General features: G+C 31.2%; 1 protein-coding gene and 1 long non-coding RNA gene across 4 annotated transcripts; one reads left to right on the plus strand and one right to left on the minus strand.

Moving 5' to 3' along the window:
• Nucleotides 1-879: 879 nt before the first annotated feature.
• LOC130674067 (uncharacterized) lies at nucleotides 880-10,064 on the plus strand. Of its 2 annotated transcripts, none has more exons than XR_008990962.1 (4): nucleotides 880-989; nucleotides 1,052-1,211; nucleotides 1,296-1,453; nucleotides 10,049-10,064. It is a non-coding gene; the product is annotated as an uncharacterized LOC130674067 (long non-coding RNA). The 2 variants fall into 2 exon arrangements; XR_008990961.1 differs by lacking the exon at nucleotides 10,049-10,064 and adding an exon at nucleotides 2,566-2,717.
• LOC130674065 (uncharacterized) lies at nucleotides 9,712-24,850 on the minus strand. Of its 2 annotated transcripts, XM_057479366.1 has the most exons (4): nucleotides 23,786-24,850; nucleotides 23,070-23,141; nucleotides 22,890-22,972; nucleotides 9,712-10,919 (listed from the first exon to the last, which is right to left on the minus strand). In XM_057479366.1, exons 1-3 carry the CDS (start codon nucleotides 24,779-24,781, stop codon nucleotides 22,895-22,897), a joined length of 1,146 nt encoding a protein of 381 aa, XP_057335349.1. In that variant the 5' UTR covers nucleotides 24,782-24,850; the 3' UTR covers nucleotides 9,712-10,919; nucleotides 22,890-22,894. The 2 variants fall into 2 exon arrangements, with proteins under 2 accessions (XP_057335349.1, XP_057335348.1); XM_057479365.1 differs by lacking the exon at nucleotides 9,712-10,919 and having other exon boundaries at nucleotides 21,960-22,972.

Consider the following 24,850-nt stretch of genomic DNA (forward strand, 5'->3'; position numbering starts at 1 on the left):
ATAAATTATGACAGTAAGTGGCTGAAACAATATTTAAAAAAATTATTCTACCTGTTGGACAGACCAATAAATTCTCCCTGGCTATAAGTTCTTAAAAAACAATGGGAATTATAATTTTTATTTAGCTCATAGTTAAAAATGATTTTTTAGTAACAATAGTCAGAAAAATTTTCTGTCTTCATGTAAAAAATATGAACAATTTTTTTTCATACTTGAGATTTAAAAATCGAGGTTAAGTTGATAAGTAATTATAATAGACTTTGCGTGCAAAAATTATCAATTTGTTTGAAAAGTCATTAAATTTAATAGATATGTAAAAAAATCATATTGAGTCATACACTTATCACAATTATTGTTATTTTTTTTTTTTTATTATGATTTATAAATCTGGATTCGATACAGCAAAAATGACAAAATTTTTCTTCAACTGTAGACAAATATCAAAAAAATTAGAAAAAAAAAATGAAATATTTTTTTGTCTACACAGAAAAAAGAATTTATTGGCTAAAAAAATTTTTACTCATTTCAACAAATTTTTCGCATCATAAATTAAAAACAAAAATTTTCTTGGTTCGATAAAAATTATTTTCTTCAATTCATAATGGAAAATATTTCTTTGCTTTTCTCATATTCCAAACTTCTGTCGTCTCGGGGCTCGGGTTAATATTAAAATTATGGGTCGAAAATTTAGATAATTTTTTTTTTACTTATTGAGAAGAGGTTTTTTCATATTTAAATCGAAGGCTGTTGCACGAGTCTTAATGCGAAGCTCAGTTTACCTCTTTTTCGCTACTGTTTTATTTATTTTTTATCATAGAAACAATAAATGATTTTAAAAATACACGCGCATAACAATTCTTATTTTAGATTACATGACAAGAATGAGTCACTCAACATTTTCGATAAATATATATATCGATGATTACTAACTTTTCAATCATTACTTTTAAATAACTAGCTTTTATAAAGTGAACAATTATCAAAGTTGCGTGAGTATGGAGATTGTTTCTAAAAAATTACTATCCATTTCTAATCAAAATTTTTATTTTAGTGTGCACATAATTATTTCATTAAAATACCGATAATAATAAACTGTTTCGAAAATGGTAAAAATTATAAATCAACTTTCGTCAATTATTTACATTTCATTATTCGTCATCACAATAACCGCTGACGATAATTTTTATCAATGTACTCCAATGTACGAAGAAGTATGTTCATTAAAATAAAACAGATCCATATATTTCTGCCATACATATATTTTTTAATACTTTTCCAATAAATTATTGCTTCAGTGTACAAGAGAAATTCCATGCTGTCAATTCAATCCACCTCGGGATTTAGGGTGCGCTTTTGTTTCTAATGTTGAGTGTGTGCAGAATGTTGACTCCGGTGGATTTATGTGTAGGGAAATAGTTGATCCGGATTTATTACCTGGCAGTAATCAATAAAAGTATGTCTTCAATGTATATTATATTTATATGTAGTAAAAGGGTTTTAAATTTAATAATCATTTGATAAATATCGACACCTCTTTAGTACCTTGATAAATTTTTTTCATACATAATATATATGTATATATTTAATAATAACCAGCTGTGTATCAGTTTCCATGAATTGAATGATAAAGTTGAGTTATGAAAAAAAAAAAAAAAAAAAAAAAAAAAAGTAACGCGTCGTATTTCGTGACCATCCGACAGTTGGCGGTGTAGCGGCATCACCAAAGTAATTCGAAAGTGTAGGTGCATTTTAGGATCATCATGAGCCCACATGGTGCAATTAAAAAAAGACAAGAGATGAAAAAATTTATATACTTGTGCCGGTCTCTTTGTGCCACGCGTCTAAAACCATATGGCTCGAGGTTTATAGACATATCTATACAGATACTAGACCCCTCATACTATCATTTATTTTAAGTTTCACTTTTCTCGACGTAAAAGCCATTAAAAATAAAATAAAACTAAACTAACCGATACAAGATGGTGATGCTGATGGTGACGGTAATGGTTCATGGTTTGGCATCAAGTGAAAAATAATCACCTGCACTCAATAATTAATAGTCTTCGGTATTTAAAATTGGGTAGAATTTGGTACTGAAACTAAAAATGATTATTAAGATTGTTAAGATATTAAGAATAATTATACATCAAGGTGTGATGACTAATTCATAAGAACTTTAATTTTTTTTTCATATCCCCGTGAGAAATAAATTATATATATATTATGTATGTTCCATACATACGTCATACCCGACCTTATTTGCATAAAAAAATCCATACATACCAATATATACTCATATATACATCATGTTTGCCCATGCTTGCTAATATATGCCCATATATACGTCATCTATGCCTATTTATACGTCAAACATGTCCATACATACGTCACATGTGCCCATATATGCCAATGCATACGTCATATGTGCCCATGGATGCGTCATATATGCTAATATGTACGTCATATATGTTCATACATACTTAATATATATTGTAACGAATGTGAAATTGATCATTAAAATATTTGAATAGCTAGAAAACAAATGCCTTCTTCTCTTGTTTTCAGATGCGCGACTAGAGTCAGTCAGTCTCATATTGACAACTAAACATCAGCACATATCTGTATCTCAATAAACTATATATTGCTCTTGCTTTCTTTACTGCTGTTAATTGTGGTGTTATTCTTTCTAATATTCAGTGTGTTATCATTGTAGTGTATAAGTGACAGTAATTAAAATACTAATTACTACAATATTGTATATATGTTCATATAAAGAGCATACATGATTTATAAAGGGAAAAATTTTTTTCTCACCTCCGGGCGGAAAGCGTCAACTTTCGTCCCGCTGTGCAAAACGAAGTTGCCGCTTTCCGCCTCCGTCGAGGAGAAAAATAGTATACACTCCTCGGGAAGTAAATAAGAAAGCCTCAGATCACATGTTTGTTGACCTCGGCTTCGCCTCGGCCAACAATTACATGTGATCTGAGACATTTCTTACTTTACTTCCCTCGGTGTGTAATATACTATAACTACGATGCTTTTTGTATCGTTAGTTTAGAAATTGACTAAGTAGTGGCAGCACCTTACAGACAAAGAAATCCTCAAAAATTCGACTTATAAAATTATATTTACTTTTGATCTGTAACTAAAAAATTTTCACGGCTCGTATTGTGTATATAAATTGTAGCCATTATGAAAAGTGATAGAATAAGAGCAGGTATCTCGACTTGAGCTATAAAAATAAAATCCAAAGGCTTGAAACCCGTAGGTTAAAATCCTTAAAACCGAATAATAAAAAAATAAATACAAAGGTGAGGCATGCAATGAAAGAATTGTCGTATCTTTGACATTTCTCAGTGTATTTGCTCCACTGGACAATTATCTAAGGGTTCATATAATGTATAATACGATAGACCGCGGTTCCCATGCAAAGAAATCAGTGTTTATATAGTGCCGTTATAGACCGACAAAAAATCTTAGATGACGAAAAAAAAATAATAAAATGCAGTGAGAATAGAGTGAAAAAAAAAGGAAAAAAAATGAAATAGATTTCCTGGATTTTGAAAAGTCTGTGGGAAGCGAGTGAATGAGTGAGTGGGGAATGGTGTCCTGCCGTGATCTAGTATTATATTGGAGGACAAAAAAGTCTCTTGAGTTTTAGAGTCTCGAGGATACTTTTCTTCAAGACTTCAAGACTTTCAGATACTAGATTAAAACATAGTAGCATATATATTAATTTTTTTCCTGGGTGTCCGATTTACCCCTGGTAATATTAATTTAGCTGCACGAGTACCAAAATACTTGGGGTGACTATATTACCCTCCTCTCTCTTTCCCATCCTTATGAAAATTGATTCCAAGAAAATTTGAAAAAAACTCATTTTAAAATTTTAATAATAACTTTTTTGCCTTTGGTTTTATTTCTTGACTAAAAATACTCAAATACCTTTAGCCTTTTATTTATTTAACTTGACATCCATTATTGAGTATAAAGACAGACAGACAGGCGACAAAGGACCTGAAAATCTTTGCAAAGCGAAACTTTTGTCAAGGCGATAGATGATGCGCCTTTATAGGCGGCAAAACTTCAGAGGATTTAGCGGGTGTTATTCAATTCGAAAATCGGACCAAACTAAAAGCGAATGACGATATAAATAAAATAAATATCAGGTGAAACTTGTCGACAAGGCGTGAGAGAAAGCGCATTGTGCATCAATGAGAATAAGAGATTAGTACATAAGGTATTGAATGGATAAAGAAAGAAATTTGTTTTACGTCTTTAACTGATTGATTCCCCATTACTCCTTCAAACTGATCAATATCTCATGTTTTTTTGTTATTTATGGTTAATTGTACTGAGTAATATGCCACTTCAGGTAATTTGCCACACCTTTGTTTTTATTTTTAAATTTTAGTACTTACTGTAAAAAATGAATCACATTTCGCCATATATGGTAATCGGCCGTATGTGCAACACATATGATCCATGAATGCTTCATATTCCGAATGATTTTCGTATATGTTCTATGTATGGCCGTATATGAAATTTGGTTATATATGCCCATATGTATATAATATATGTGTCATATATGCCCATATATACCATATAATCCATATATGCTTTAAATATGGCCGATTTGCATAAATGATTCATATGTGAAAATTGGTCACATATATTATACATATATAATTCATATATGCGTCATAAATACCCATATGTAGGTCATATATTATCCACATATCCCGAGTCAAAAAATAAATTCAAGTTTAGTCCTCAAAAGCCTCAATGCCTTTGATGTTTTATTTGCCGCCTAAAAAGTAACTACTTTAGTACTCAAAATCCTCAATGAGAACTATGAGGTCTAAATGCGAATAATTTATCAATTTTAAATTATAATTAAGACCTCAAAATCCTCAGCGAATGAAAAGTTATATTTCGGACTTTGATAAATTTTAGATAGAAAAGGGAGGGGAGAGAATACGTCGAATGAGACTTTTGAGGTTCAAATGTGCATAAAATTATTCCTGTATGTTTTGAATATTTTGAGGTTCTAATCCAGATTATGTTACTCCAGTTTAGTCCTCAAAGTGGTAAAATTGGTCGTAACTACTACTTTGAAGACTAAACTAGGATAACTTTCTGTATACTGTTGTCAATCTTTAAATTCTAAATTTATCTTCAAAAACCTCATTAAGAACTTTGAGACTTGAATCCGAATTTGTTTTTTGACTCGGGATGCTTCATATATGGCCGTACATAATAATTGGTCATATATATGCTACATATATAATCCACATACGCCCATATGTAGATCATATGTGATCCATATATGATCTATATATATGTGAAAATGGGCCATGTATAATACATATATAATCTATATAGGGGAGGGTGGGGCAGAGCGGCCCCCCTCCAAAAAGTGATAAAAAAATTTTTTTTTTCGTTTATTTTTTTTTTAAGTTGTTTTCATCATTAAAAATGTATTTCTTTCTCTTGACAACTATTTTTGGTTTTATATTACTCGAAAAAAAATTTTTAAAGTGTAATAAATCGTTCACTCTCGATTACCTTAATTACTAATTGTTATTTAATAAAAAAAAAAATCAATTCTATAGTTTTACTTTATTTCAAAAATTTTTCAACTAAAAAAAAAAATTTAATTTTTATAAATTTTAGTGACCAAATTTGCCTCTTACATAGAGAAACGGCCGAAAAATATGAAAAAAAATTTTTTCGGAAGTTTCGGCTGGTCCATTTTGCCCCAGGTGTTATCCGTAGGGCTAGAAATGTGGAATAATAATAATTTTTTTTTAATTTGACGATAAAAATATGAAAAAATCACTTTTTCAAAATTTTGGCCCGGGAAAAACGGATTAGATCTGACCAGATATAATTATATCTGGTCAGATCTAATTATATCTGATCAGATCTATTTATATCTGGTTAGATATGGGATTTGAGATATAATAAGATCTAGTTATATCTGATCAGATCTAAACAGATATAACTATATCTGAATTGAAAAATACATCAGATCTGATTAGATCTAGTCATATCTGATCAGATCTAAACAGATATAACTATATCTGAGTTGAAAAATCCATCAGACATGATCAGATCTAGGCATATCTGATCAGATCTAAACAGATATAACTATATCTGAGTTAAAAAATTCATTAGACATGATCAGATCTAGTCATATCTGATCAGATCTAAACAGTTATAACTATATCTGGATTGCAAAATACATTAGTCATGAAAAGGTCTTATCATATCTGGCCAGATCTAAACAGATATAACTATATCTGAATTGCAAAATGCATTAGACATGAAAAGGTCTTATCATATCTGGCCAGATCTAAACAGATATAACTATATCTGGATTGTAAAATACATTAGACATGAAAAGGTCTTATCATATCTGGCCAGATATAACTATATCGAAGTTGTCAACAGCATCAGATTCGATCAGATCTGATTAAGTAGTTACCCGGGGAAAATGATTTAGATCTGACCAGATAAAATTATATCTTTGCAAATCATTTATATCTGATCAGAACTAATAATTACACATGATCAGATCTTATTATATCTGGCCAACCACCGTTTATATCCGGTCAGATCTAATGAAATATAATTAGATCTAGGCTAGATAAACTGTCAGACATGATTATATCTAGTCAGATCGGCGTATATGTCGTAAGATCTGACCAGATATAACTATATCTGAACTAAATACAACAATTAACATAATCAGATCTTGTTATATCTGCTCAGATATAATCATGAAAACTGTTCATATCTGATTATTTACATTCACGCGATCACATACGTGGAGCAGCGCAGTGGATAGCGTTAAAGACTTTGGATCTGAAGGATGCAGGTTCGAGCCCAGCAGTCATCGGGATTTTTTCATCAATCAAATTCATGTATAACTCTTCTAAGTAACGTTTCTAATACGTTAGATTACATTTCGGATCGAATGAAAACTATATTATTTTTTTTTTGCAATTTAATTTTGTTTTTTTAATAGGGATCCCGGGAAAAAAGGTTTAGATCTGGCCACATATAATTATATCTGACGAGATCTGTCCAGATCTCGTCAGATAGAGACAATTTAAAGATCTGGCCAGATCTGACAAATCAGATCTGATCAGATATAATTATATATGGTCAGATCTAAATCGTTTTCCCCGGGGGGCTTATCCATTTTGCCCCAAATGTCATGCGTAGGGCTAAAAATGCGCAAACATATCGGATTTATAGTAATTAGTCGAAAAAAAAAAAATTTTTTTTTTGATCAAAATTTCACGGGGGCCGCTCTGCCCCACCCTCCCCTATGCCCATATGTGAATCTTATATGATTGATATATGCGTCATACATGGCCAATTTTCAAATATGCACCATATATGGGCATATTTGATTTATTCTTCACGGGTGACCCGTAATTGATATGAAGCATAGATAATTTTAGCATATCAAAGAAAATTTTGTTTTGTAAGATCTTTAAAAACAGTAAGAGTGAAAACTACTAAAGTAAAGTAAAGTTACATTTCGATTCGGATGAATTCTTGATTTTTACACTTTCCTAAAAAAAGAAAGAAAATATATCTTTCAATTTCGTATATTATTTTTTTTTACGATACCATAAAATATATTTTCAAGTATCTAATAAATTAAGTCCTGTTAGTATAAATAATATTTTATTATTAGTGTTTCTATTGAAAAAGTAACATCTCTTTCAATAATTTTACTAAGTGACAAATAAATTCAGTACAGTAGTAAAGATACTCTCGTGAATAACGTGAGAAAAATTAATAAATGTCCCAGATTGTGGGCGTTGCGTAAACTTCTTGAGAAGTCTATTTAATAACAAAAAAAAATATGTTATAGAGTTTGATCTTGTTTTTTTTTATTTTATATCTTTTTATTGAAAGTTCATTCATGTCCAAGGCGTCGAGAATCAATTTGATGGGTAAGATGCCAGTGTGGTTAAGAATGAAAAAATATATGGAACAAGGAAAGTGGAATATGATGATGAACAAAGAAATTTATATATTTATATATATATATATATTGTGAAAAAAAGATATACTTAGTAGATGAGAGACAGTTTTTTTTTCATTCATGCGACGCTATCGTAAATAAAAAGGACACTATAATTTTTAAAAAAGTTGTTATTATACATATATATATATAATATACTTTTTATATAAAGTGCTTTGTGTTTGAGAAATTTAGCTAACACGGTCGGGCACGCTGCTATGACAACAAGACATTTGGAAGATTTATTGAAATTAAGGCGATGAGAGTATTATGTATAAATATATATGTATATATATATAAAGTAATAAACTTGTAAAACTTGTAGCAGTAGTCAGTAGTAAAAGTAACTTAATGATGTAATGACATATATTATATTTTTAAATTTTAAAGAGGGGGAAAAATGGGTCACTAAAAATTTCTTATAAAAATTAAAAAAATTACTTTCCTTAAAATTTTTATTCCAATAATCCAAATTAAATTTAAAAAATTTTTTTAGTTACCTTTTTTGCCCCGCAGTTAAAAGTTTCATATTTTTATGCCTGGCTCTTGATGAAAATTTTTCTCCCCACCCCCCACCCCTTGATAAGGGGGTAGGGGTATTAAAATACTGGAAAATTATCCTTTTAATTTGAATAAAAAATTAATATCTTGAGTGAGATGTAAAATTCAATTTTATTTAATTACCCAAGTTGCCCCTTAATAAAACATAAATATCTTGAGATACATTTAATGTTATGTAATGTAATAAAGTGGATTGTAAGCGTGGTTATGTACAGTACATTGTTTATTAAATCTCAACTGATGTCCAGATAAAAAAGTAATGGTGAAGGTATCTAGATATCTGGATGAAGGAATGCAAGATCCGTGCCTTAGGCATAAAAAGCAAATAATGGCTTCATTCATTCGATAGATATATATATATAGTATATATAACAAGTAACTACACAAAATAAAACCTGAACTGGAGACTGGACAACCGATCGAACGCCATCACCATCGCCATCAACTTCTGTGACGACAATATAAACCCATTGTATGTATTTCAATACCCACTCGAGACATTTTATAGTCAATCAGTACAAAAAAACCAGCACATAAATATATAAAAAAAAAATATTTATAATTTTAAATCTTGTGAATAAATAAAATTTTAAATTTGAAAAAAAAATCGTTTGATAAAAATGAACAAGGAAAAACTTTACAAGCGAACAAAGAGAACGGAAGGACCTTTAAAAAAATAATTCTTTTTAGATACTGTGTATAACAAGGACATGACACTCAATTCAATCGCCAGGTATTTTTTTAAGTTTCATTTTTATAAAACTATTTTTTTTGTTCTTTTTCTTTTCTGCAGCCAGCGGGTCTAGTGTTAGTCGGGCAAGTCTTAAATACTTTGAAAACTTATGAATGGAAATTTTAAAGGAATCAGACAGGTAGATGGTAAAATATCCTGTGGATATATATATATATATATATATATATACATATATAATATGAAAGCAAGGTGGCATTGATGATATTTTTTTTGGTGTCGATGAATGAAACAGAATATTCTATATTGGGAATAGAACAAGTGTCTCCATCATTTGACAATAGCTTGGGAAAAAATATGTAGTAAATGAAATACCAAGAATATATAGTGATTTATAAATTTTTATTGGGGTAGAATGGGTCAAAATAGGACACTATTTTTTAAGAAAAAACATTTTTTTTTCGTAAATGTGTTACGTAGGGTAGAAGTACAATTTGTGGTTACGGCTCCATTTTTGGACATTTAATACTTTACTTTAATGAATGAAAAAGTATAACAAAAACTCAAAGTGCGTAATAGTATTATATTATAAAAGTACCTTTGAACGCAGTTGAAAAGTTAATTATGTCATTGTGTATTTTACAAATTATTTAACTTAAATTATAAAAGTGTCCAAAACTTGTCCAAAGAAATGGTGAAGTCTATTTATTTTACAAAGAAATCAAACTAAATTGTAATCAATTATTTAGATCAAAATTAGAATTTCTGGGAACTGTATTAAGGAGAGACGACGTCAGATATCTGCGTTTACCAAGAAGTAATTCTGCTATTTATGAAAACTCTTTCCTGATTCATGGCATAAAAATTTGGAATTCATTACCGGCTGACATTACAGTAATTGACAACTTCGAAAATTTTAAACAAGCTTGTTTTAACTTCTTCTTCCAATCAATGTAATAACGATTAATCCTGTGGTTTAATATGTTAGTGTTATTAATTAGTATCGGTCTTTCAAATTGTATTGCGAACACTGTTTCAAAAGGCTACCTGTAAATTATTAACTTTATGTATTGTTGATGGTCCTGAAGGAGCTTAGAACTCCAGGATCAAATAAAAAAATTTTATCTATCTATCTATCTATCATATATTTTAATAGTTTTCTATATTTTTTTCTCAATGTAAAAATATGACATTTCACCCTGTGTTTTAAAAAAAAAAATTGATGCAACGATTAATGACAGTAGACAAAATATTCAAATAAAGACATCTCTATAATTAAATATATATATAAACTGATAGTTAAGTTTGATCATTTAAAACTAAATTTCATCGTCAGCTATAAATATATTATATATATAAATAAATATATATGAGATCTTACGGTCAATCTACAGGTCACACTATAAAACATAAAGAAATCCTAGAGATGTCATTAAACCGTTATAACAATGTAGATGTCCCGTGGACTTTAGACGATCTCGATAAATCGATCGATCTTTCGATCAGTGGACCTCCACCTGCGCCAATCTCTTTTTATATTTGAATCATTTATTGTTTCTCACGCCAGCCACATTGTCCCTCATATATATTTTTAAATCATCAGCGAACTCTGCCAAGTCACTGAAACCCAAAAATAATAACAATAATAATAATCAGTAAATAAAATCCTCGTTAACTATTTACGAACTTTCTTTTACAGCCTGAAGATCGATCACTAATTATTTATCTATATTGACAAAAGAGATGGAAGTTACACAATAGAATTGATTAATTACAGAATAAATAATTTATTTAAGGTGAAATTGAGATTTAAAAAATATTTAATTTTTTTTATTTACGACTCAGTAAAACTAAAAGTAGATAAAATTTTTCGACCCGGGACATTTTCTTGAAATAATAAAAATGTTTCAAGAAAAAAAATGTAAATTTATTAACGTGATTAAGTTACACCACTTGTTTTTAATAAGCAGGTAGTCCATATTACAGCTTACCCTTTTATATTTTCTACCTACTTTTAAAAACATAAAACCCAAACTGAGAAGACTTTAAAAGGCAAAAAAAATGTTAAAAAAAAAGAACACGTGGAACTTCTCAAGTGTCGGAGATAAGAGTGTGTCCATATCAAGACGTGTTTTCAAGTAAAGCCAGGCGGCACTTTGCATCACTTGTTGCACAGAAGTGGAACGAGAACTTGAGATGCCAAGATGGGCATAAAAATAAAAATAAAATAAAATAAATTAAGCAAAACAGAGCTGCCGACATTTTACACACTAGCCATTGAGCTGTTGACTCCATATTTGCTTATTTAAACATTTCGTCTTTTTTATTTTATTGTCAGTGATTCGTTAATCTGCTATTGCTTTATATTATTTTACTAAAAAGCAAATTATAATCAAATTTTATGCCTTTTTTATTTTAGGATTAGAATTCATATTTCGCGCGCAAGTGTCGCTTCTCATATATTTATTCTAATGCGGATTTAAATGGATAATACATAAAAAAAAAAATATATATATATATATATATATATATAATACAACGATTGCGTGCATCTTAACTCGAGTTTCGTGATTCTCATCGACGTATCGAACTGTAAACCCGAGACCTATCGACCCGCACGTGTGGTCCGCCAGACAATTCAAAAACGTCCCCGGGCGAATCGAGGTGGAGACGTCGTCGCTGATACTTATTGTTTGGTCAACGTCATAAGTATAAACAACTGCAATAATAATAATATTATTATTATTAATAACATTGTTATGGACCAATTAAGCTTCAAGTTTTTTATGGTGGTAGATGCAACACTTTTAATAGAATTTCCTTTCCAGCTTAAAGCTTAAATATTTGAATTTTTAGTTCCTGTATTGCAAACAAAGTGACTATTATAATTATTACTATATTTCACATTACAAACAAACTAAAAAATCTGAAAAACGGTCGACCCTGTGGACCCACCCGAAAACTTCTTACTGTTTTCGAGCTCGAATACGATAGTGTTTGTACATTTTGGAGCTTTTCCAGATCACTTTTTTGATTAATCAAAAAAAATACACACTTGGCCTAAAAAAAATTAATTATAGTGGAACATACTTGGTGACAATCAAAAAGGATCATCAAGACTTCGAACTGATTACATTTTGAGGTAAATCGGGCAAGTGGTTTATAAGTTATACAAAAAAAACCTTTAAAAAAAATTCTTTTTATTTTTATTTTTCGCATAACTCGTGATCTACTTGACCGATCGACTTTAAAAACTATCACGATCTAAGTCTTGATAAGCCCCTTCGATTGCCACCAAGTTCGCCCAAATCGGTTAATTCGTTCCAAAGATATCGTATGACAAAAATTAGTTCGCGCGCGAACGTTCACCCGGAAGTAGACGGATAGCTTCCTAGGACCTCAAAACGTCGAGATCTGGCGAAAACTCGATTTTCGAAAATCGGACCGAAACCAATAACTCTTTTTTTGAAAATTTCCAATTTCCATAGCGGAAAGTTGTAAAAGTATTTTTGATAATATAGAAAATAAAAATAAATCTTTATTATTTATTTAGATATGTTATGTAGGTTACAGGTTAAAAGTATTAAAATAAATACGATGAAAGTGTAACAATATCTGAAACAAAGATTTAACTTTCGGATGAATTGGTAAAGAATTGGCGTCTGGCGTCCGAATAAGAAGAGTCGAATCGACATCGAATGGTGTGAGTTCAGTAGGCGGTATCGTAAATCATGTAACCTAATTCAATAAAGCAAATGGGGCGCCTCCTTTACTACGACAGCAGCAACAACTTCAAGAAATCCCAAATACATATATATATATATATATATATATATATATATTTACAATACTCAGTGCCTCATACATTTCATAAGCATCCTTAACTTTTTTTTTGTACAATTTCATTTGTTATTTTTACTCAGAAATATATGGCTTTAACTTTTTAAAAATTCTATATTCCATCGAATTTTTTTTCTTTCGTTTACAGTTTGAATAAAAAAATAGTAAATAAGTAAATAATGATTGATTTGGAAAAATTTTTTGTTTAAAGATTTTTTACAACTGTCTATAGACTGGGACATGTCACGTAGCTGGTACCTATACCTGACCCAGAGTAACTTTTTTTTTTATTTCCAACTCAGTGTATTTGACAGTCGTTATAAATAGATGATAATTATAGATATTGCTTTAGTGTGAGCTGGGATAAAGGGTCATTCTGGGTTCGGATTCTTATCCTCAGTTATAGTTTTGATCGTAATTATCGTAAGGTCTATAAGCTCTGGTCTACATAACGGAGATCCTGACAATGTCCGCCCCTGGGCATCGATCGATTTGTTGTAGTCAATCGTATAGACGATCGATGGATTTTCCATATCAAACTATCGAGCTTCGTACGCCACAAACTAATACCAACTTATGCCATGTATATATATATAAATATACATGTATTTATAGGGATTCAAAGTGTATGGCTTGAGCTGTAACGAATTGCAATGACTTTAAGATGGTGAAGATCGATGGAGATAGCAATAATATAAAATTATCGAACCAACTCAGCCGCGAGAATGTAGATCATTGGTAGGTTAGGTATAAGGCGTGATCGTGGATCGAATTAAACCGAGCATAACGAAGGTGTCTATGAATTCATCTTATATTTATTCATTTTTATTTTTTGCACAGAAAAATCGGCATGAAAAATTATTATTTATTGGTAATTTTTATTTAATACTGGACGAAGGATTAACGCGATGAAAATTTGAGTTGGATCCGGTTAGAAATTTTTGATGGTATTTTAACTGTGTTAAAGTTAATAAAATGCGTATTTTTAATGTCGGAGTTTACAAGCTATAAATTTAGTAAGATTTAAAAAAAGCCAAAAGCTGTTAAATTAACATCAAGGTGGTCGCGGTTTGTGGGTTTTATTATTGACTATAGTGGAACATGACAAGTTGACAGACTACTGGTTTCCGGTTTTGATTCACCAGTTCGTAACTGGTTGGGCATTATTATTGTATGAGACCGAGACACGGTGGACAACGAATAAATGTCTGGGCATCAGGTTTGTTGGGTCGTGTTCCTGACACCCCCTAGTGAAGAATGTGGCTCTAACAACTCTCTGAAAGGTCCAACTGTTCTTAAATATGATCAGTGAATGTTATATTGTTAACTGTTGTAACATTAACTTATTGATCTACTACCGTAGGTCTCATTAGATCTTAAATTTGGAATAGATCTCAGAAGATCTCTGATAATTTTCCACAAATCTTCGTAGATCTCTTGAAAGAAAGCTCTTGCAACTATAAGATCTACTTTGATCTCTGTAGATTTTCCAGAAGTAATCTTTGAATAAATTAGATCGCAAATCTAAAATTGGTAGTAAATTTCAGATCTCTGATGATTTTGGCAGATCGTCAATAATTTTAAATCTATGGCGATCTCTTTACTGATGTCACCAGATCTTTCAAGATTTCGGAATAATATCAATGAAGATCAATTTAGATTTATGCAGATCTACTAAGATCGACAAGTGAAACATCGATTTACCTCATAAGGGCTACTGAGGTCGCTATAGATCTCTGCCGATTTCGATGAATTTCCACAAATCTCCGTAGATCTCTTGAAAAAAAAGCTCTGACTATGAGATCTGCTTTGATCTCCGTAGATCTGCTAGAAGATTTTTGGAGAAATCAGATCTCTGTAGACCTACTGTAAATCAACGTAGAGCTAAATTATTTTTTCTCCTGGACACCATAGTAGAAATCGCTACGTGAATATAGAAATTCATACGTCACTCAATTATTGTCTATTCAAGACGACGTACTAAAAAATTAACAATATTCTGAACGTGTTTATCTACCGAGGCAGCTTTGGTAATTATTAACAAATCTTGAATGATAAAATAACTTGTACTCTTCACTATAATTGAACATCAGAAATAATACTCTCATTACCTTTATCCGTAATAAAATAAAATTTACAGCTCGGCCAGCAATCACTTGCAAGGAATCCTTCAAGACTATATAAATTACCATTAAGGAGCAATAATGATAAGCAAGAATCTCTATAAAACCAGAAATAATCACCCGATAAGAAGCATGAAGCACGCGTCCGTATTAATGATATTTCAAAAGGTTAAAAATAACCAACAAAAACATATCCATTGACTGGACTAATTAAGAGATAATACAGCATTTAAACAGTTCGTTAACATCAATTGGTCTCTGTCCCAGTGTTTGTTGCAAAACACTTAAGATATCCCTTAATTATACCGTCCAAAAAGATAATCTTAAAAAGACTTAGCTCCATTATCCAAAATGATGATCTTAAGTCATCATCATCTTCATCTCCATTAAAACGTTATCTTGTGTAGAATATTAAACTCACAGTAGGACACCGTCATCTAAATTCAACACCAACCAGGAACACACTTAAATATTTTTAACTTTATTTGCCGTGATCTTCAGAGCTCTTTTTTCGCCCAATAAAGTACCAAAAAAAAGTAAAAAAAAAAAATCTGAAGAAGAATTTAATGGTCTCTAGGTCATACCAACAGAAAACGCCGGAATAATGAATAGTGTTGGGTAAAAACATTGAAAAACAATTCTGGCAAAAGTGTATTTTGGTCTTTTGGTCTTGTATATTCAATGGTACAAAAAATATATATAAATAAAAGAGTTTCTCTGTTGGATAAAAGATATTGTAGTCCGAGTCATAAGGAGCTTGGAGATTGTTTGTGTGCGTTATCGGTGGAGAATCGGACGAACAAGAGCGCGGTACAGCCATAACCGTGGATCAACTTCTGGCTACGACCCTGTCCGTAAATACAACCACTCTCCACAAGTACTATACATACCTGATGCAGACTACCTGGCTGGCTGCATCTCCTGCTGGTATACACCTATATCCTACTGCCTACCCAGTGAAGATACTCAACTTTACTCTCGCTCAAAGAGGAAAGAGGAAAAGGAAAGAATTCTTGCTGACTGTATCGTGGTATCAACTTGGAAGTACATGTTCATGTGTATATATATATAGGTCGTTTTGTTTTCTCTCTTGTAGTCTATTATGTCTCTGGACCAGTCCAAATAACACGCTCCAACATTTACCCGCGATCAACAACGTTGTATATTTTATACTTGCTGCATTAACCTGCTACAGCCCATGCAAAAACTACAGTAGAATACAATGACAAGTGTCACAGATCGGATAAAAGTCTATCTATTGGTTTCTATGCGGTTCTTTTCGCTCTTAATTGGCCAATTAGAAATTTCGGATAAGGATGCTTTCCCGTGTAAATAAAAATTTGTTTCAAAAAGATTCCAAAAACGTTCATGAAAGTTAACTTCCAAAATTGGGACGATTCTGAACTTTAAGCTGAATATTTTTGGAACTTTAAAAAAATTCTGCGCGTTTTTTCTTATTTTTTGAACAAAAATGATTCGATTTGGCAATTTTTTGGATTTGAAAAAATTACAAAGAAAGGTATTAATTAGGAATTATGAACATTTACGACTTTACCAGAATTATTAAGGTATGAGGCAAAAAAAAAATAAAAATGATTTGAAAATATTTATGATCATCTATTTGACTTTTATTAGAACTTTTTAGAAGGGTAAGTTTCTTTGACTTTTTGACTTGTTCATAGTCCAAAAAATGAGTGATTGGAACTAATTATGAATTTATTACGAACTCAGAAAATTGTTGATTCAAATCATTTTTGTTAAAAAAATTTCAAAAGAAATAAAAATCCCCAAGAAAAGTCCACACTACTCAAAAATTTTTCACACTTCTAATTATTTTAAAGTTTCAAAAATATTCAACTCAAGTTTCAGATTTTTTTCAATTTTGGAAATTCACTGTCAGGAACATTTTTGGAACGAACTTTTTTTACACGAATTATTACTTTTTTCGTCATTTTCTTTGTTCTTCTTAACAGTAGCCACCACCAGTCGGGTATTCGCTGTAGCGGAGTTGAAAAAATGAAAACCAGAAAACAAATATTTTATTTGATGCTAGTTTTCAATTTTTCAGTGAAAAGAATATATAGAAGATTTACGGATACAGTTTAGAATCGGAATCTACAATTAGATTATAAAGATTAGCCAATTGGATTACATGTACGTTCGTATTTGTTGAACATAAGTGAGAAGTGAGAGTGGAAGCGTTGGCGAGTAGAAATAGTGTTGCAGGTTGTTTTTAAGCACATAAAAGAATCTCCATGTTGGTATATGTTGTGTTATCGTTATTCGAAAACACCCACGCACTCACTGAACTCTCTCTCTCTCTCTCTCTTTATGCAGGTGGTTATTTTTTATATTCGACAATTTCTTGCATAGGAATTTCTTTATTTTTTAGTATATATTTATTTCCAATGGCCATATACTGACAGCATATATATTTTTATTGAGATACCAGCGTCATCTCGATAACGATACATTCAGGTTGTTAATAACTGGATGATAAAATAATTGTTTATTCCAATGCTATGAATTTTTCGTTCAGTAGACTCTGTAAACTATAGAGTCGATGTACAATATCAACGGGGGAGTGTGTACATGTGTGTGTGTGTTAGTAGATAGGGAGAAGAGAGTTATTTTACGAGAAGCAATCATTTGTCGAGAGAGCGTAAAATGAAGATCGAACGATGTCACGTCACAGGACACCTGGAGGGAGGTCCAAGAATCGGCCGATTGAACACGAAGCATCTCTCGATCGGTCGTATTGCAATACACCGGCAGAGTACTGTACTGTAGGGACGTATACCGGCAGGAATACGAGCTCGTTGCTCGTAAAGAGGTACCGGTGACAACCGCTATGACGTTAAATTTACGATCCGCTCAGGTCGAGCCAGGGGTCGAATCGTGAAACGCAGTGTTATGGACTTTGTCTTTGATACTCATTTCTGTTTTTATTTATTTTTATTGGTCAGAATATTATTATTGTTATTATTATTATTATTATTACTATTTTATTAGATTGTTTCGGGCTTTGAGATTGAGTAATAAAGTCCGACGAATCAATTAAGATGACAATTGTATCAGATCTCCGACGACTTCCGTCAATTTCCATAAATCTTCGTAAATCTCTTACAAAATAAACCTTGGCAGCTACGTGATCTATTTTGATCTCCGTGAATCTACGAAGATCTGAAATTTGTAATAGATCTCAGAAGATCTCTGGTGATTTCGGCAATTCACCAATAATTTTAGATCTATAGTCATCTCAAAAAACTTCTACTGATCTCATCAGATCTTCCAAGATTTCACAATAATATCAATGGAGATCTATTTATGCAGATCTGCACAGATCGACAAGTTCTAAGCACCAGTTTTTCTTATTAGGCCTACAGAGATCATCGGAGACCTTCGACGATTTCCGTTAATTTCCACAAATCTTTGTAGATCTCTTGAAGAAAATTAACTCTGGCAGCTATGAGATCTACTTTGATCTCCGTAGATCTACTGTAGTCAATCTAAATTATTTTTTCACGGGTATATGAATTTAAATATAAAAATCTGATTAAATCCTTCACTGTAAAAAAAAAACCAGGATAAGTCCAGTCAGTGTAGGTGTTAAAATTTTTAGTGTTAAATTTCAACACCGAAAGCGGTGTTAAAATAACACCGCCGCCGGTGCAAATATTCTTTACCAGTGTTAAAATATTTTTCGGTGTTGAAAATATTTAACTTTGTGAATATTTTTACTTACTCGATCCCCATTTCAGTTAAACAGTATTTTTATTAATTAATTAAATTATCGGTGATAGAAATGGCGGGCGTAAAGTTGTGTAATTTTTAAATAAATTACGTATAACATAAATGATTATTTAAATAAGTACATAACAAAATCATTTTTATATTTATTTATACCCAATACAATTTTTTTCTAATTTCTATACGTGAAATTTTTTTTCACCGCCTAAACCGGTATTATTTCATTTTAACACCGGGTGGTGTTAAATTGAGTCTATTTTGAACACTTCTTTTTTTACAGTGTTTGTTATAATAATTTCCCTGATGGAAATTTTTCGGACTTTTCTCTAAAAAAAACTCTGAAAAAGTCTTTAGAACTGAGTTTTTCAGAGAAACTTCCGAAAAATTTCCACCAGGGTTGTGTCTTAAAGTTAGGACTTAGTCTAGAAGTATATAAATATATTGTCTTCAAATATTGGTAATGTAACTTGATCCATATCGTGTGCCAATTTACCCAAGTGTTGTATCAACCTACGACCTATATGCACACATATATATTTATATTTGTACATGAAAATTTTCTTTCTGTAACAGTTAGCAATAAGAGAACATTGTCAGTGTGATTTTTGCGTAGGTTGACTGACACAGCGACAGGAGGCGCCTCAGTGTCGCGACAATTGTATGTTGTTACACGGTTCTCATGTGTTTTATATTATTACAATTTCCATTATATTATATATTATATCACATTATATATATTTCTCTTCCTCGTATCATTGTAATATAAAATAATAACATAACAATAAATAACGCTATTAAACATTATTAGTAGACACGCGTGAAAATACGTTAACATTAACGTGATTTTGAGGACATATTTTTATTTATATTAATGAGATCTGTATAATATTTCATATGAAATGTTAAGTAAGGTTATACCTCATAAAAATGTGGCGAGAAGAAGGGGAAGGTAAAAGTGTAGAATGAATATAAAAGTTTTATGAAGATAAAGTTGAGCCCAATCGTGATTCCCGGGCACATAATCAAGATCATTGTACTCTCGATCGGTACCTTGGTCGTTGAGATTTATTTCCGGGTCACGTTATGGCAGGTTGACGCCATTACCATTACATGTCCGATGATTTACCATTGTTCTATTTATCTGATTGTTATCGTTTTTTAGTTTACAACGGACTTTAATGTGAACAATTTTGATATGATTTATGTATTTTTATGATTCATGGATTTTTTAGTCTACTGGAATTAATAAGTGTCATTATAAAGATGGTTAATAGAGTAGTCTTTGATTTGTAAGCAAAAATATCTCTTATGTTTTTGAGTCTTCCCAGAGAGCAAGTCGTCGTCGGTAACCATCGGAATTTTCGGGCTTGTATACGTATACAAGTCCGAGTAAAAATCTCAGGCGTATCTTGACCCTGTTCAGACTTATGGAGAATTAAATTAGGCCCATTTAGATTTGAATCGTGAAATGGAACTAAGTAGACTTAAAAGAATGGAAAAATTGTAACGAATAATCCATAAATGTACAAAAAAAAAAAATCTGAAAAACGGTTAACCCTGTGGGCCAACCCCAAAACTTCCTGCTGTTCTCGAGCTCAGAAAGCTCGAACGTTATTATTTGAAAATTTTTGGCCTCTTCGAAGTCAAAAAATTATTATTTTGTTTTTGAACCAAAAAAAAATACAACTAGCTAAAAAATAGTATTTTACACACCTAGGGAAGTAAAGTAAGAAATGTCTCAGATCACATGTAATTGTTGGCCGAGGCGAAGCCGAGGTCAACAAACATGTGATCTGAGGCTTTCTTATTTACTTCCCGAGGAGTGTATACTATTTTTCTCCTCGACGGAGGCGGAAAGCGGCAACTTCGTTTTGCACAGCGGGACGAAAGTTGACGCTTTCCGCCCGGAGGTGAGAAAAATTAATTTTTGTCGTACGATATCTTTGGAACGAATCAACCGATTTGGACGTGATTGGTCGCAATTGAAAGGGCTCAACAATACTTAGATCGGGGTAGATTTTGAAGTCGGTCGGTTAAGTAATTTATAAGTTATATGGAAAAAACCTAAAAGAACGAAATTTGTAATTTTTATTTTTTGTATTACTCGTAAATTACCTGACCAATCGACTTCAAAATCTATCCCAATCTAAGTCTTGATGAACCCTTTCGATTTCCGGCAAGCCCGTTCAAATAGATTGACTCGTTCCAAAAATGTGGTACGACAAAAATTAATTTACATTCATTCATGCACACACACAGGCGTCCATCCAGAAATAGTCAGAATAGCTCCCTGGGATCTCAAAACATCGAGATCTAATGAAAACTCGATTTTCGAAAATCGGCCTAAAATCAATGACTTCCCTTTTTTCGAAAATTTTCAATTTTCGTAGCGGGAGTTAAAAATTCTAAGTCTCCAGTCCGAAACAAGTTTATTTAAGACAAACGGTGAGATCAAATATTAGCGTCAGCGCAAATTGTGATTTGCAATTTATAATTAAAGAGAAACTATAAACACTATTCATTAACGGCAAATAAAGTAAAATACCCTACATCCGATGAATAAACTATTGAACGCTTTTAATCAACGGGCTTCTCAAGGGACGAAACAAGTGTGTTTCTGCCCGCTGATTGAAGACATTCACAATTTATGCGTTTATTACATTAGTTCGCGGCATTGAACTGAAATTAGGTTGTTTCGACTGGCTGTAGAGTTAATGAAACTTCAAGTTCCGATGCTGGTATCATGAAAAATATTTTATTAATAGAACTGGTTATTTTTTTTCAAAATCGATGCTTACAATTAATGACATAGGTCATGTAGAAATTACAATTTGAGTATTGAAATCTATGTCCCTACTTACCCTACTGCCCCTATCGGATTTTTTCATAAGTGCTTTTAGGAAATAGGTTAATAGTAGAGAATGAAGTCTAACTTTTTTATTCACTATCGATATATTTCCAAAGAATCTACAAGCTTATGTTGATAAAGAAGATATTTTGTGTGCATGTATTCACAATTGATAAATTACCGTAAGTCCAACATATCACTTTACTATGCGATCAACTGCTGACAATCATCTATCGTTTTTTTACATTTAAATTTTAAAGCGCTCGATGTTGTGATACTAAAGTTACTTTCAGGTGAGATTGTTAAAAAATAGGGGTGTGCGAATACTCGAAACTTCGAATTATTCGAGACGAATCGAATCGAACAATTCGATTCGAGATTCACCTCGAAGATTCGAAATGTTCGAATAGTTCGGAGGATTCGAAGAGTTCGAAGGATTCGAAGAGTTCGAGAGGTTCGAATAGTTGAAGAGGTTCGAATAGTTCGAAAGATTTGAATAGTTTCGAAACTTTACCGAATCTTCGGTAAATAGGGGGGTCTGGGACACGAATGCCCCCCTCAAAAATTAGGTAAAAAATTTTTTTTTATTTTCCGTCAAGTTATGACCTCTATAATGTTTTGATCATATTTTAGGCCAATATGTGATATGTGGGGTAAAACGGATTACTAAAAAAAAATTAACTTGACGGAAAACGAAAAAAAAAATTTTTTTTCAAGTGGTCCCGTTTACCCCGCATGAGGGGGCATTCGTGCCCAAGACTCCCGTATTTACCGAAGATTCGGTAAAGTTTCGAAACTATTCGAATCTTTCGAACTATTCGAACCTCTTGAACTATTCGAACCTTTCGAACTATTCGAATCCTTCGAACTCTTCGAACCCTTCGAACTATTCGAATCTTTCGAACTATTCGAATCTTTTGAACTATTCGATATTCGACTCGAATATCGAATCGAATCTAACTATTCGACTCGATTCGATTCGAACAAGATTCGCACACCCCTATTAAAAAAACAAACAATTTAACTTACAAAATTCAAAACAGATCCAGTTGTATTGAATCACAATTCACTTCGACTTCTCGATTTAATCGATCTTGTGAAAGTTCCATTATCTACAGAAAAAAAAAAAATTATATGTAATAATTACTCTGGAATATAATTAAAATTTAACTTTAAAAATAATTTTATTAAAGACTTAATTTTATTTACCTCATGTTCAATTTCTCGGTCCATTGCATATTGTTTTGAACGTAAGTCAAGAATATTTTCAGCTTTTTTCTTCTATCAAATAATTAAATATTAAATGAAGTATTAAAAAAAAAACAACCATAATTAAATAGAGGAGAAGGGGGCAGAGTGGGCCCCTTAAGGAAAATAATTATAATATTGCAACGAATGTTACAATTGCTTTCTTTTACTGCTGTTAATTGTGGTGTTGTTATTTCTAATATAAGTGTGTTATCATTGTAGTGTATAAGTGATATTAATTTAAGACCAATCACTACAATATCATTAATTTTTTTTACGGGTTTACTTCTTTTTATTCCCTTGATACTTATTTTCACTTCATTATGCTGCGTCCATTAAAATTAAAAAATCGAAAATTAGGGGCAAAGTGGGCCCTCCAAAACATTTCGGATTTGATATTTTTTATTCTTTACACCTGTAATTTTTGCAAATAACTATAAATCAATTGTATTTTAACTTTAAAACGTAATTTTATTATCTTCAACTTTCTTCATAAATTATATTTAATGAAAAGTTTTGGTGGTCTATTTAAGCCCTCATAATATAAGAAATTTCGATAAGCTTATTATCCGTTCGAATTTATTGGCGTAGAGAAAATTTTAAGCAGCCTACTTTGCCCCCAGGGGCCCACTTTGCCCCCTCCTCCCCTATTTTAGTTTTATAAAAAAATTAATTACCTGTTTGTTTATTCTGTTAAAATTAATAATTACTAAAAAAATTAGAACGGTCATCCAAATTAACCAGATTACATAAAATTTATATTGAACTGAATCAAAAATTTTTGCATGCCTCGATAGTGTAAAGACAATGTAATATAATGTAAAAATCGCCAGGCTGCTGACATAAGTTACAGCAATTAAAATAGGAACTAAACAAAACGACATGACGTCATCGAATAATTTACACAAATCAACATTAGCTTCTTTAAGACAATAAATTTTACGTTTTATTGATTCGATTTTCAAATTAGTGTCACTGTCACTGTCACTGTTTTCCATCTTTGAAATTGACAAATTCAGACTATCAATACGTCGTACAATTAAATTTAACATTGTAATGCACTGAAGTATAATCAAATTGTAAAAAACGTTTGATAAAATTGTCGAAATTATTGTCATGTAATTTTGAAGATTTATTTCAATCATTCGCATTACGATAAAAATGGCGGATAAAAAAAAATTAAATAAAAACATCTGATTACTATGGCCATTTTTAAGTTTATAAACAGACATTTTGTTCAATTTTCTATCAATGCTTTGCAATTTATTAAAAAAATTAATAGCGATCATCTGAATAAAAAAATTTCTGATTACAATAAAACTTATCAATGCAAATGACACACATTGTAACACTATTTCAGTATCTTTTAAAACTATACTGTTTATTATTAAGCCCTTTTTAAGTAAGCAAGAGAAAGAATAACCGTTTGCTGACATTAAGACGACACCAAATACAATATTGTAAGTTGATCCCCATAATGACAAGCAATATGTAATATTTTCAAAACCAATTGCTTTATCATCACTCAATAGTTCACTCGAATAATTAAATGTCCATGGTGATAATCCAATAGCTCTAAACATGATGAATTGAATAACGATGAAGATCCGTTTACGATTTTTATATAAATTACGAATAAAAATTATTTTATTCTTAAGGCAATTTTTTATCATTTTTATTTTATACTTTTTTTTACTATGTATGGTAATTGCTAAGTACAAAGTCACGTATTTTTTATCGCT

The sequence above is a fragment of the Microplitis mediator genome, chromosome 8, assembly GCF_029852145.1.
Source record: "Microplitis mediator isolate UGA2020A chromosome 8, iyMicMedi2.1, whole genome shotgun sequence".
In the NCBI taxonomy this organism is placed as follows: Eukaryota; Metazoa; Arthropoda; class Insecta; order Hymenoptera; family Braconidae; genus Microplitis; species Microplitis mediator.